This window comes from Rhinopithecus bieti, unplaced genomic scaffold (assembly GCF_001698545.2).
Source record: "Rhinopithecus bieti isolate Rb0 unplaced genomic scaffold, ASM169854v2 scaffold_1060, whole genome shotgun sequence".
Classification (NCBI taxonomy): Eukaryota; Metazoa; Chordata; class Mammalia; order Primates; family Cercopithecidae; genus Rhinopithecus; species Rhinopithecus bieti.
In genome coordinates this window covers 582,947-598,318 of record NW_016803381.1, presented here as the reverse complement: position 1 = coordinate 598,318, position 15,372 = coordinate 582,947, and the positions used below count along the sequence as shown (strand labels likewise).

General features: G+C 38.2%; 1 protein-coding gene across 1 annotated transcript in view; it reads right to left on the bottom strand.

Moving 5' to 3' along the window:
• The window catches only part of CLVS2 (clavesin 2), a 76,304-nt gene that overhangs the window by 10,803 nt on the left and 50,129 nt on the right, over positions 1–15,372 (bottom strand). Inside the window, exons 4-5 of the mRNA XM_017881946.1 lie at positions 12,193–12,303; positions 5,391–5,611 (exon numbers count right to left, since the gene is read on the bottom strand). Of these exons, the coding sequence (XP_017737435.1) occupies positions 5,391–5,611; positions 12,193–12,303 (332 nt within the window). The remainder of the gene's footprint in view (positions 1–5,390; positions 5,612–12,192; positions 12,304–15,372) is intronic.

Below are 15,372 nucleotides of genomic sequence, written 5' to 3'. Positions count from 1 at the left end.
CAGGGGTTTCTATGCAGCTTCTATTGTTTTCACAATGAATATATTTTCTTTCTTTCTTGAAAACCAGTAATTTAGATTTAGGTATCCAATACTCATTTCTCATGCATCTACAATACATAGTGTTTGAGAAACTAGATTTTGAACAGAAGCGGATCATAACTCCAGTTACTAATAACAGCAGTTTACTAGCTGTGTGATCATGGGAAGACTAAACTTCCTAAGATTTTGTTCTCTATTTTTGGAAAATGGGGAAAATAATACCCACATCATACAGTTATAATGAGGATCAGATGCAACAATGCATCCATAAACCCTGCACAAATTCTGGCATATGGTTAAGGAAATGGCTCATGGAATACTATTGCCTGTGTACGGATATTAGCATTGCTACTTTGTAGTTATGCAACATGTGGAAGTCACTTACCTTTCCTATTTCTCAGTCTCTCTATCAATAAAATGGGGATACTACTACTTGATTAGTTGCTTCAAGAAGCAAATGAGTCAACATACACAGAGCATTGGAACGGGGTTTTGCATAGAGCAACAATAAATGTTTAACCTTATTCAATAATAATATATTCAATATTCAATAATCAGAAGTGCATATCATGAAAATAAGTACTGTTACTCACTAATGTTATGTGCCAGGCACTATCATAGGCATTGGCAACATAAGGTAAAAGGCACTCTCCAGTTCTAAAACACTTAGTCTAGTGAACTTTGTATCTTTACACATGATGACCATGCTGTTCCTCCATAAATTTATACCAAAAGACAAAGTAATCTTTTTACATGTCTAGCTACATTTACCCAAAAGAAGAATTATCCACAACTCTTTAGTGATGGAATTATTTTCTCTCTCTTAAAGATATCATAAAACTACCAAAAGAAAAGGGACAAGGGGAATCAATGTGGAACATAGGAGCAATCTCTTATCTTTCATGGTGAACTGCCATTTCCTGACAGAGAACATGAGAATCAAGTGCAAAACCTTTCTTAATTTCATTCTTCAGGAATTGTCCAATAGAATCATAAATGTTTCATATGATACCAAACATATGCCAAACAATGCCTAAAACTCTAATCAGCCCATGACACCAGCAAGAAACTCAAGATTGGGGCCATTAAGGGGCTATAAGCAAAGTGTGCAGGGGAGAAAATAGCCTGATTAGAGAAAAGAATCATGATACAAAAGGTGGATAGACTGGGCTAAATCTAACAAGATGGGCCTTAATCAATTAAAATAATGTGACTGGATGGCAAAGCTAAACAATAGGAGGATATGGATTGGTAAGTAAAGAGACTTTCCAGTTTTCAGAACTCCCATATGAGTCAGCTCTGGCTGTTTGAACAATAGCAACAGTGACAACAACAGTAACTCAAAGAAGTCACTGAGGTCTATCCTGCAAAATCAGAACTCTGCAACTTAAATGCAAGTACCAATACCAGGTCAGATGTTCCCTATTCAGTTATGAATACTGCACTTAAAGGGGGCCACTGATGGGCAGCAGAGCACTCCTCCATGCATTCAACTTGTATTTCCTGAGCACCCTCTGTTGCTCCAGGACCTTCTCCAGGCACTGGGGATTCAGAGAATAGGGTAAACATAGGCAATATCATCTCCTTGAAGCTTACTTTGGGGTGTGGAGTGGATAAAAAATTGAACAAAATCAGCAATTTCACAGGCTAAAAGTGTTATGAAGAGAATAAAATAAAGAATGGTGATGGACAGGGAGTGGCCAGAATGAGGAGGAAGCAGAACTGACTAAGACCAGGTGGGTGACGAAGATCAAAAGACTCTTTTGAGGAGCTGACCTTTGATTGGGACCAGCCATTTGAAGATGAAGGAAAAGAGCATTCCAGGTGATGGTGACAAGGGTAAAAAGAGAAGACTATTGTGTCTGAAAAGCAGGGGAAGAGGAAGAATATGGGATACACCTGGAGAAGAGAGGCGGCAGTGTCAGATCAGGTAGCATCTTGTAAGCCATGATAAGGAGGTGATTCTATTCATTGTATAAATAACAGTCATTAAAAACATAAAGCCAAGGCCTGCACAGTGGCTCACACCTGTAATCCCAGCACTTTGAGAGGCCGAGGCAAGTGGATCATTTGAGGCCAGGAGTTTGAGACCAGTCTGGGAAACATAGTGAGATCTGGTCTCTACAAAAAAAAAAAAAAAAAAAAAAAAATTAAAAATTAAATGGCCGGGCGCGGTGGCTCAAGCCTGTAATCCTAGCACTTTGGGAGGCTGAGGCGGGTGGATCACGAGGTCAGGAGATCGAGACCCTCCTGGCTAACACGGTGAAACTCCGTCTCTACTAAAATACAAAAAACTAGCCGGGCACGGTGGCGGGCGCCTGTAGTCCCAGCTACTCGGAGGCTGAGGCGGGAGAATGGCGGGAACCCGGGAGGCAGAGCTTGCAGTGAGCCGAGATCGCGCCGCTGCACTTCAGCCTGGGCAACACAAAGAGAACCTGCCTCAAAAAAATAAAAATAAAAATAAAGCCAAGATGTGACATGGTCTGATTTATATTTTAAAAAGATTTTTGGATTGCCATGTGGATAATAAATTGGGAGTAGGGGAGCAGGTAAGGCTGTAATCAACAAGAACAGTTAAAAAAATTTTAGGGGGGCCAGGCACGGTGGCTCAAGCCTGTAATCCCAGCACTTTGATAGGCCAAGACGGGCGGATCACGAGTTCAGGAGATCAAGACCATCCTGGCTAACACGGTGAAATCCTGTCTCTACTAAAAAATACAAAAAAAACTAGCCAGGCGAGGTGGCGGGCGCCTGTAGTCCCAGCTACTGGGGAGGCTGAGGCAGGAGAATGGTGTGAACCCAGGAGGTGCAGCTTGCAGTGAGCCGAGATCTGGCCACCACTGCACTCCAGCCTGGGCGACAGAGTGAGACTCCGTCTCAAAAAAAAAAAAAAGAATTTTTAGGGGAAGGGTGCAGCTGAGCAGAGTGAAGATATAGAGAAAAATGTGCTCACATGATGGGCCACACGAGGAATCATGCCTCAGGCAGAATGGCTGAAGAAAAAGGGCTTCATTAGCTGACAAAGAAGAACACTAGTGGTCACCAATGACAGCTGCCTCCAAATCCTTATGTAGTTCAGTTCCTGAGAAAGGGCCTCTGTGCCACGAAGGGTAGGCAGGCTTTATGTCAGTGAAGCAAAGGACGCCACATCTCATGCAATGGAGCCGTGCTCCGCTACATATAGACTACCTAACGCTGAGGATGCAGTATCTGTTTAACATGGTTGCTGTGAGGATTTAATAAATTAATGTAAAAAAAAAGACACCTAATTCATGATAAGTACCTAGTAAATGATAGATTATAACAACTGTTATCATTAGGATTATTTTATTAGAAGAACACTATTTTAGGGGAAGTTTCTTTTAACCACTTTTGTTTTAGAAAACTTTTAAATCATTTGATGAAATATATGACTTTTCCACAGAAAATAAATGCATGACATATACACAGAGTACATTCATACTTATGCACACAAAATTTTGCATATAACTTTTAGCACTTAACAGAATCCTTCGAGAGCCCATCCATGAACCCCTTAGGAACGCAGAGATCTCAAGAAGTTCTGTTCTAAAAGAAGGGAGTTAAGAAGCCTAAAGTTGGTTTAAACATAAGCTTGCTAGCTAGTGGAAAATTAGAGCAGGGAAAGTTTCTGGCCTTTCCATTCTCTCCAAGGAGTTGTACAGCAGCCTGGAGAGAGGAAATCAATGCACACATATACTAACAACAACCACAACAGAGGCAGCAGCATAAAAGAGACCATCCTGGCCAGGTGCAGTGGCTCATGCCTGTAATCACAGAATTTTGGGAGGCCGAGGCAGGTGGATCACAAGGTCAGGAGTTTGAGACCAGCCTGGACAAGATGGTGAAACGCCATCTCTACTAAAAGTACAAAAATTAGCTGGGTGCAGTGGTGGGAGCCTGTAATCCCAGCTACGCGGGAGGCTAAGGCAGGATAATTCCTTGAACCAGGGAGGTGGAGGTTGCAGTGAGTCATGATTGTGCCATTGCACTCTAGCCTGGGCAACAGAACTAGACTCATCTCAAAAAAAAAAAAAAAGACCATCCTTAAAGAACAGGCACATTACTCCATGAGTCTGAGCTATGGGCAAAGGGCCTTAAGGCTTTCATCAGAGAAGGAGGTCCGACATTGGCATGACCCGTTCAATGTCCTTGTATCCTCCCTGAGCTAGGTGAGGGGACACTTGCAGGGGCTATGGTGCCCATATTTCTGTGAATGTGAAATGAACCAGAGAAGTCATATTTGTTACTGTTATCCAAATGGACCCAGAACTGTTGTTTCCTGGGAAGTCTGAGAATCACACATCTACTTGTTTGTGACAGAATGCAAACTCAGAGCCAGGTATGCATTTGTGCATGTCTGACAACTCCCCAGACTATTGACTGAAAGAAGAAAGGCATAAAAGTGCTGTGAGAGTCAAAGCAGGTATTTGGACTCTGACTCAACAATGAACTCTATAAAGATTAAAACTGAAGTGAAATACAGTGTTTTGTACTAGTAATGTTTAGACCTTTAGACAAAGACTTGGCAGAGATATTGAAAAAAGACCACAAACTTTGAACACAGTGTTTGAACTGATGTATGTAGTTGCTTTCTTCAAAAGAAATTTTACACAGAAATCAAATAAATTGCTTATAGGCGAGTTGCTCCCACTGCAGTGGAAATGGGCACTCTCTCTACTCTACCTACTTGGCCTGAGGCACCCCATCAAAACCCTTGGCCTCTCAGGATACAATTTGAAAACTACCAGATTTGGTGACTTCTAAGGGCCCTGCTAGACTGTCTATGAATTTAGAACAACACTAAGTTGAGGTTACCTCAAATTACTTTATCTTTTTCTTAATTGACAAATAATTGCATATATTTATGGAATTCAATATGATGGAAAAATACTGCATGATTTCACTTTTATGTGGAACCTAAAAATGTCGAACTCATAGAAATAGAGAGTAGAATGGTGGTTACCAAGCACTGGGATGAGGCAGGGCGGTTTGGGGGGTGGATGGGGAGATATTTGTCAAAAAGTACAAAGTTTCAATTAGACAGGAAGAATAAGTTTGGGAGATCTACCTTACAGAAAGATAGTTTTCAAATATATGATAATAACGTATTGTATATTTGAAAAATGCTAAGAGAATCAATTTTAAATGTTCTCACTATAAGAAAATGACTATCTTTGACTCAAAACTCTTAGACATCCAATCATAGGGCATAAAGAGTTTTAAAATCCCACCAGAAAAATATATACAGAAAAATAGAAAGCTTTGGGTTTGACCCAGGATGCCTCTCCCTGCCCTGGCCCAGCCCACTCCCCAGTCTACTTCCAGCATACCTCTTCATGGACTTGGGGGAGAGTTCCTTCTCTACTTCCTTCACAGGCATGCTGTAGGAGTCTACATTGTACTCGCTGTCATCGTCATATTCATGGTCTAGCAGTGTTCTTGCCCATGTCCCCATGTCATAAGGAGGCAGCATTCCTCCAAACTCGGAGGGCAGGATCTCGGGATGAATTAGTTGGTGTAGACTGTTCAGGTTGTTACCATGCAAAAATATCTATAAATGCAAGAAGACGGGAGGAAGGGAAAGACACGGAGGAAACTAAATACCATCTAAATCCTACAGGGAGGAAGTGAGGATAGCAATAGCAAATATGAGTTTTCCACATCTGTTAAAATACTTTAGCAAGTCATCTACTCTGTAAAACAGGTAGAGCTGGTACTTTTATACCAAAATCTTGAGGCTCAGACACTTTAAGTAATTTCTGGAAGGTCAGAGAGTTATTGGGTAAAAGAGCTGCAACCACAAATTTGGTTTCCTGCTTCATAGGCAGGGACATGAGCAGAATGATATGTACATGATGATCTGTACATCATCCTGGTGTTAGTTGTGCAAACTTGATGATGTGTATAATGAATGCAGTGAAAACAGATCCTTCTCATAAGGGACTCATCAATTACAGAGCCTATGCAAGTTATTACACCCAAAAGCTGTCACTTGCATGGCTTTCTCTTTATCATCAACAAAAATAAGAATATTGTAACCACTAAATAACTGTTTTGTAATGCAAAGTGGATGATGTAAATAACCAAAGTAGATGAGCATCATCATAATGAAAGGCTGAGTGAAGTTCATGTCCCAAAGGACATTATGTTCTGTAATGTTGCCAGTATCTTCTCTACTAAAGATTTCCATACTGACTGTACAAATAGAAAAAGAAATAATGAGTTAAAAATGTAAAGCTATATGCACACCTTAATTATTTTGTCTAGATAATGCTTTAAAAAAACTGGAGCAATATTCAAGCCACATACTCTAAATAAACTGCTACCTTTCCTCTTCTTTCATTTCAGTTTCAAAACTGCAGATTGACCTTCTCTGCTACAACACTATTGTCTCATCTAAATTTATATAATATTTATTTTAAAATATACTTTATAAGTAACAAAATAATTTCATTCTTCAATTGAAGAAGAATAAGCTAACACATTCATATTTGCTTTCCATACCTTTAGAATCCACTGAAGTAAATATATTGGAAAACAAAGAAAGATTACTCTACAATATCAAATAAAATTACAGGATGGTAGTTGCCACTTAATAAGCATTTTCAACAAATTATAGAAGAGTAAAAGCAGATAACAGCAGGTCACTGGCCAAAATAGGCAGAGCAAACAGCTGCCTGGAGTACATGACATGAGGCCCAGAGGAGGTGGAAGATGCCATCTGTCCCAAAGTACACCAGGTTAACTGCAAACTTTATACCTTCCCTCTCCCATCTGAGGGCACAACAGCCAGTATTTATGTCCAGGAAAACACATGTGTACCCCTGTGTTCTTCTTATAAGAAGAAATAAAAATAGTTTTCCTGTGAAAGTTAAGTTACAGCACGTGCAACTCTTATTTTATTAGATATATAATTTTTACTTCATCAGATGGGATCATTCACATAGGAAATCTTCTTCAACTCATGTAAGAGTCATTGTAATAAATCCTTGGAGCAGTCAATGTAATCCTAGCACACTACTTCCTCTCTCTTCTCTAACACTCTGTTGCCTCCTTCCGCAGCATCGTTTTCCGCTTTGGCCTTGCTTCCACTTTCACTGAGAAAATAGGACAACCAGATGACATCAACCCACCCACCAGCATCTGTGTCTATGTATTTTGCCTTCACTGCTAGTACAATGAACAGATAAACCCTACAAAGGGCAACCTCTCCACCTGCGCACAAGAATTCATCCTCTCTCCCCTACTCAGTTGTATTTCTTAACAGTTCTCTCTTATCTCTCACACATCTTCAGATTTCCTCTCTGCTGGATCTTTCCCATCAGAGAGAGAACATCCTGACTCCATTCCCCCCAGACAGACACATAAAACCTCTCTCGGCCCTACTTCCATCTCCAGTTGCTTTCCTATTTCTCTCCTTCTCTTTATAGCAAAATTCACCCAAAGAGTTGTCTATATTCATAGTCCAAATACTCTCTCCTCATTTTTCCTGAATGGAATCCTGTCTGGCTTTGTCTCTTACCAATGAATGAAGACAACTTTTGTCAAGGTCCTTCTCATTGCTAAATTCAGTATCCAATTCCCAGTCCTTATATATCTTGAACCCTCAGCAGCAATGAATACAATAGATGACTCTGTCTGTTGAAACATTTTCTTCATGCAGCTCTGATTTTCTCCTACCTAACTCCTAGATACTTCTTTGCAGTCTCTTTTGCAGATTGTCCTAATATCTTTTTTTTTTTTTTTTTTTGATGGAGTCGCACTCTGTCACCCAGGCTGGAGTGTGGTGGTGCAATATTAGCTCACCGCAACCTCTGCCTCCCAGGTTCAAGCGATTATCCTGCCTCAGCCTCTTGAGTAGCTGGGACTACAGGCGTGCCATCACGCCCAGCTAATTTTTTGCATTTTTAGTAGAGACAGGGTTTCACCATGTTAGCCAGGATGGTCTTGATCTCCTGACCTCATGATCCACTCACCTTGGCCTCCAAAGTGCTGGGATTACAGGTATGAGTCACTGTGCCTGGCCTGATCTTCCTAATATCTTAACTGGAGAATGACTGGTCTCAGTCTTTGGATTTATTATCTTCTTTATACTTTCTCATTGGTGATTTCATAAGTTCGTTGTATTCAGTCAGTGACTTTCAAATAATATCCCTGCACTAGAAATGTATGTCTTCAATCCAGGCCTCTTTTTCAACCTCTATAATTGTATTTCCACTCTCCACTTAAAATATCCACTTAAATATTCAATGACCACTGCAAATTTAACATGTTCAAAATTGGACTCACAATCTTCCCCCACTCCAAATATGTTCCTCCCTATCTCCAATATCAGTTAATGGTGTGACTATTCTTCCACTTTCTCAGACCAAAACTTTCAACTCAGCCTTTTACTCCTCTCGTCATCTCAGTTGACAGTAAATCTTTTTGGTACTATCCTCAAAATGTATCCTGAATCCAATCATTCTGATTAGCTCTACCCAGACACCCATAACACAGCTACTATCCTTTCAGCTGTGCTCTTGCACGAGCCTCCTAACTGTCCTCTCTATGTCCACTCTTCCATCTACACTCTATTCTCAACAGCAGCCAGAATGACCATGTCAAAATATAAGTCAGGTCATATCTTTCTGCTCACAATTCCCCATTGACTTCTTTCTCTTAGCATAAACCTATAAGGTCCTATAAGAACTACTTATTTGAACACATCTCCTACTGTGCACTTGCCTCAGAACATTTATAACGGATATTTCTTCTGTCTGGAGATTTCTACTCCCAAATGTCCTCATGACTTGCTGACCTACATCCTGCACTTCTCTTCTTAAAATTCCCCTTGTCAGGAAAGCCTCCCTTAGTAAACCTATTTAATACTATAACCCTGCCCAACCTAGAAAGCCTATCCACCTTCTATGTATCATGTTTCTTGACAGCATCTCTCATCTTCTAATATATCATATAATTTCCTTACTTAAATCATGCATATATTGTCTTGGCAATTCATTAAGTGCAATGCTGATATTTCTCCAAAGCCAAAATTTGTTGAAAAAATATATATTATATGATGATGCTCTTTTAGAACTCTTACATGTGAATTGCATCTCCAGACTAGGCAGTAAAGATGCATTCCAATTGCGCAACTGTTAAGTTTCTACTTTTGGATTTTTCTTTGTTTTCACTAGTTCTGTGTAATAACATCATTTATTAACATTTTACTATTTTTCTTTCCTTACAAGTTTTTTCTCTTCCTCTATTTCATGCAAGAAGTCTGGTCCTTTTTGGTTCCTGTATCTCTGAATACCTTAAAATTCTGAGAATTAGCCTGAATAATACTTTCATTTTTATTTTACTTTTCTACACTGTGCCATTAAAGAGATTATGCTAGGTGATCTGGAGTGGAAAAGAATAGATGAAAGACTTTTGAGAATCACCAAGGAGTAGAAAACAACGTTGGCCATATTGACTAAGAGGAAGAAATTTATGCCAATTAGTAGGAAAACCTGTTTCCCATCAACTTTTAAGTAGCAGGAAGACAATCACTGACTTGCTGAAGAAAGCACTAGGGTAGTGGGTTTCGTTGGATTTTAGCTTCAGCAAAGATACCCTTTTTTCACAGATAACTTGGGAGAGAAGGAGACCTTAGTTCAAGGAACTAATATTGGTTTGAACAATGAGGACATCAGAAGGGGCCATGATGGGTGGGAAGTTTGGCTCTGTGTAAGACTCCAGATACTGGTGAGCTTTTGAGGAAAAAGGACACCTGTACTAAGGGTGATATTCCCAGCAGCCCAGTAAGTTGGAGACTCAAAGTCAAATTTAATTTAATTTAAGAAAACAAAGAAGCAAGTGATTCTTGCACACCTGAATTTGTAGAAAAAGATTCACAGCTGCTTCTTCAGTTCTCTTTTACTAGTTTTTCAGAACATAGACTTATAGCATCTGAAGTATAAGGTGTGTGAGTAATATTGTGATGCTGACTCACTTGGAATATCAGTGAAGAAATTTAATAGCTTTGCACTGTGTATTGATTATATAAGTAGAAATTTTAAGTATTTAAACATATAATTATTTTCTCATATGAAAATTTCCAAATCATATAATTTTAACTAAAATGGTAAAGTTTAGATATCTTCCTTCCATCTGGAATAACGCTAGCAATGCACACTTCTAGGTTGTCAAAGCTGTCCAATTCAATTACAAAACCCCAAATGCAGTGCACTCCCTGTTCTCTAGACTTGATCCTCTTCAGTCTTTTTCAACAGAGCAGAATCATGTCAAAAATCATTTCAGAACAAGTAACCCCTGTATTCAATGACCTTCAAGGGCTTCCAATTTCACTCTGACTGAAAGCCCAGATCCCAGCAATGGTATGTGAGTCCCTATGTGATCAGGTACAACACAGTCCCTCCTATCCCATTGCTCTACCAACTACTCCATCCCCTATCATCTTCCCCCATAGCTCATTCTGCTCCAGCTTTTCTACCTTCTTGCTGTTTGTCAAATACATTAGGCATATTTCTACCTAAGTACATTTGTCTTTGCTATTCCTTCTGCCTGAAACTCTCTTTCCCATAAATTCACGTATCTGGCTCTACTATCTGCTAGCTGTGATTCAGAGCAAATTGGTTAACCTTCCAAGCCTCATTTTTCCATCTACAAAATGAGAAAAATAACAATATATACTCCAAAGTGCGGTTGTAAGTACTAAATGAGGTAACATATGCAAAGCACTGAGAACAGCATGTGACACTGAGTGAATACTGTATAAGCACTCACCAGTATAATTTGTACTAAAAGCCGCTGCAGGTTTTTTGGATCACTTTATCATCCTTTCATTAAAGCAAATCTTGAAAAAGCACTTGTGAGGCACTTCAATACACTTTCTGAATTCCAAAATATGAATTAATTTGATACTTGGTGGTAGAAACAATTTTTATTATAAATTATAATTCCTTATAGAATTCTTCCTTCTAAACTACTAAAACATTTTCAACAAATTCATTTACAGTAAACCCTGTGTTCAGTAATGCTTGATATGGACATGTAATTATTGCACTTTCATGAGTGCAAATTCATTTACAGTAAACCCTTTGTTCATTAATGCTTAATATGAACATGTAATTATTGCACTTTCACACTCACAATAAAGCTTCTACCTCAAGTGCCTTCTAGGTCATTGAGAAACATGGAAAATTATCTTCCATATAAATTTAGAGGAAAGTGTATTTGCTGTGGAACTAATCATTTGAAAACTGAGAACAGCACCAGGAGGTAAAAACAGCTCTATACGTGGGTCTGAAATATTTGGGTTTGTATACTAGCTCTGCAACTTTTCTTCTGTGTATGTGAGTAAGCAGGTTATTTATCCATTCCAGGACTTAGTTTCTTCAGCTCTAAAACGGGAAATAATGCTTACTAAATTTACTTTTCAGAGCTGTTGCAAGAATTAGTGAACTGTACATCAAGATGTATTTTAATGAAAATAATGTGTTCAGTATTTACCTAGTGCCCTGCATTGTATTAAATGTTTTACATAAATTATTGCAATCTCAGAAAAATTATTTTGTTTTATGCACTTTGACTATCCTCATTGTTAGATGAAAGTGAATTTAAAGAGACTTCAAGTAACATGTAATTTAAAGAAATATTAAAATTATCACAAATTAGCAATCTTTTCAAAATGTGTGATTGATCATAACCATTGTAAAAAATTACATTAGATACCACAGATTTCACTACATTCATTGCAGTATATACTGTGAAAGAACATCCACTTATCGGCATATAAAATTATAACTTTTGTTTAGACTTTACTTCAAATTAAGTGCATCAATAGCACTATAGTAACACAGCATAAGAGATTTGTTTTTGCCTTTAAATTAGGTCTTTAACATATAATGAATGTACTAAAACGTCCTTTTTGTGAGCAAGTAGGAGAGCTAGCTTTTAAATGCTTCTTTCACAGATATACTGTTCACAACCACAAGATCTGGAAGAATCTTAAAATGTTTTCTATGTTGATTTATATACAATGTAGAAATACATTTTACTATAGCTAACATTATATACACATTATGCATTATAATTCACTGGATTGGGGAAGAGAAATGATTAAAAAAACAAAGAAACGAATACCCTTTTGCGAGTTTTCTCCTTCAGGAAAGGCCGGATCACGGTGTACAGGGCATGTATATACCATGGTTGATTAACAAAATGAATTCCTCCAAATCGCGCTGGGAAACTATCCTAGAGTAACATGGAGAAAGAAAAATCAAAATATGCTTTAATATACTGAGAAGGTTTAGGAATGGTTATATGGTATACAAATTTATTCTTTCACATACTTAGATGAGATTATCTGCAGAGTTAAGTAGAGAAAAGAAGAAAGAACCTTACCACATTAAACATTGTACTTTTCATACAGTAACCGAAGCAATGTATAATAAATCAAATCCTTCCCAAGAATAGGTTATTGATAAGAATGTCAGCATTTTTAAGAGGATCGTATTTTAAGCCTGTAAATGCTAATAGTACAGGCCAAGAAACAAAAGAAAATCATTAGAGATTTGTCAAATAATGAATCTACATTGTATGAAAGTTTCATTTAAATTATTTATATTTATCTTTAAATCTATTTTTTAAATAAAATATTTTATTAAATCCCTATCTATTCATCCATAGTGTGAGCAATGTCAGACATAAAACTCACTTTATTCTCTGTATCCTATTATTTTATCAACTTTGTTATAAACATTATCTTTTCCTTATTTTAACTACAAAAAAGTAACATGCTTCAGCAAAATAAAAATGCAGAGTCACACTGTAAGAAACTTAAGGATGCATTTTGCTAGGTTAAATGAAAATCAAAGCTCTCTGATCTCACTTCCACAGGAGGAAACTGTAAAGCCAGCCTCATCCTCTTCCTACTCATGATTAAACAGGTACAGCTCTAGCCCATTCCAAAATATGAAGGGAACCCTTAAGCCAAATGAATGACAACATTTGACACTGCACTTGAGTATGTTAACGATTGTACATAAATGGATCTGATTCTTGCTACTATTTCAAAATTACACATTGAACCGACTACAAAGGTCTTCTTTAAAAAAAAAAAAAAAAGCTAGCCTACTACAAGTGCCTCTGAAGTGGCATCATAATACTTGGCATTCTGAATTCTATTTAGAGCATGAGCAGGAAGAAAAGAAAAGTAAAGGAACTGAAATAATTGTATTTTTTCAATTTAAATGTTCTCTTGAATGAGTCTCTGGTCAAAAACTTGCATGGCATAACCCCACTAATTCTTTTTTTAAATGTTGGACACTTATGAGCAATAGTGAATTAATTTAGTATTTGCATATTGATTTGCAGGGCTATCAAATTGTATTTTGCAAAGCAACTTCTATCTCCGAGAATAATACCCTATAAGGCAATAGTAGTTCAATAAATAATTAAAATAGCTTAAGATAAAACTTTTACTTTTTATGTCAGTGTCTTACTTCTTTTGTAAATATGTGGTTTTCATTCATCGAGAGGTTATTGTAATAATAAAATGAATCTGAAATACAGGCATAATATATTTTAAAGTTATGAAATATGTATAAGTAAAAAGAAGATACTATATACCTAAATAATAAAGAGAATACTAAGACAAATACTCATGTACCTTGTTATTGTTATTAATAATTATTATTTCACCTGGATATGGGAGTGATAGGTTTCCTGGCCACCAGGGATTTTCCTAGTTTAATGTTTCCCTAAGAATGTAGCACCTATAGGAATGAGGTCTCACATCCAGTCCCCGACTTGCCCTCAATGTGTGCAAGCCTAGTCTTTCCTCCTGAGCACCCTATAATTCAGGCAACTACTATTCTCCAAAGTTCTAGGTTCCTGCAGTTAACAATTTCCTCCCAGCCTTCACCTACTCTCCTGTTTTTCTCCTGTAGATTTCCGTGTGTGCTTGGCTTAGAAGGATTTGTCTCACATTCCTGAGAGTTGAGCAATGCACCTGGAAATAATTTTATTGTGAGGAAACCAACATCTTGGTACTTTATGGCAAAAGGATCTTTAAAAATTGTTAACCTACTGCACTACCTGAAGCAATCTCTAGAATAATACTAAATGAACACTAGCAATATTAAGCCAAAAGTCTTGGCTCAAGTGATTTTTTTTTTTTTTTTTTTTTTTTTCAGAGTGAGTTTCACTCCTATTACCCAGGCTGGTGTGCAATGGTGCGATCTCAGCTCACTGCAGTTTCCTCCTCCTGGGTTCAAGCGATTCTGTTGCCTCAGTCTCCTGAGTAGGTGGGATTACAGGCATGCACCACCACACCTGGCTAATTTTGTATTTTTAGGAGAGACAGAGTTTCACCATGTTGGTCAGACTGGTCTCAAACTCCTGACCTCAGGTGACCCGCCCACCTTAGCCTCCCAAAGTGCTGGGATTACAGGCATGAGCTACTGCATCTGGCTGGCTCAAATGATTATTAAACTTTGAGAATCACAAGAAGGTCATGCTTCTTCTCTCCTTAAAAATATGAATATGCAAACATATACACATAACTTGCACACATGTCATGGGCTTTCTTGGACACCTCTTTAGATATACTTGATCAATATCCAATCACAGTTGAGGCAGAGTGAAAGAGCAGGGAAATTTCTGACTTTGCAATCAAGTAGATTTAGCTTAAAATTCTGGCTTAATGTCACCTATCAGGCATCAAAGTCCAAAACAAGAACATGGTCCTTTTCCCTCACTGTGAGCTTCTTCACTTCCAATCACGCCCAACTGCATGTCATTTTCCTGCCTCCCCTTCACTTCTGTGGTCAACACGCTGTTTTACGGCTTGTTAACTGTTCTCTCCCACACGCCTACTGTGGTCTTTCCTCCCTTTGAGTATAATCTGGTTTTACTAATTCCTTAAGACTTAGCTCCAAAAACATCATTTCCAGGAAGCTCTTTTTTATCCCTTCTCTCACTTCTCAGTCATAAAAGCCCACTCTCTGCCATCACTAGCAAAAGCCTAGGTCTATCACTGCACTTGCCATATGACCCTGAAATTGTCTCTTTGTCTGCCTCCACTATTAAACCGTGAGCGCCTTAAATGCAGAGGTTGCGTGTTCTGTACAGTCTATTGGTGCCTGGCCCGTAATCCATTTCCACTCACATCATCCCCCACCCTATAAGGTAGGAAATGGAAGGTAAAACATACGATTCTAAATGGGAGAGTTCTGCCCATGAGATGTACCTGAGCAAGATTTAAGGGACCAAAGGGAGGCAGCAGTCACCTTTTTGTGCAGTGGCAGCTACTAAGCACCT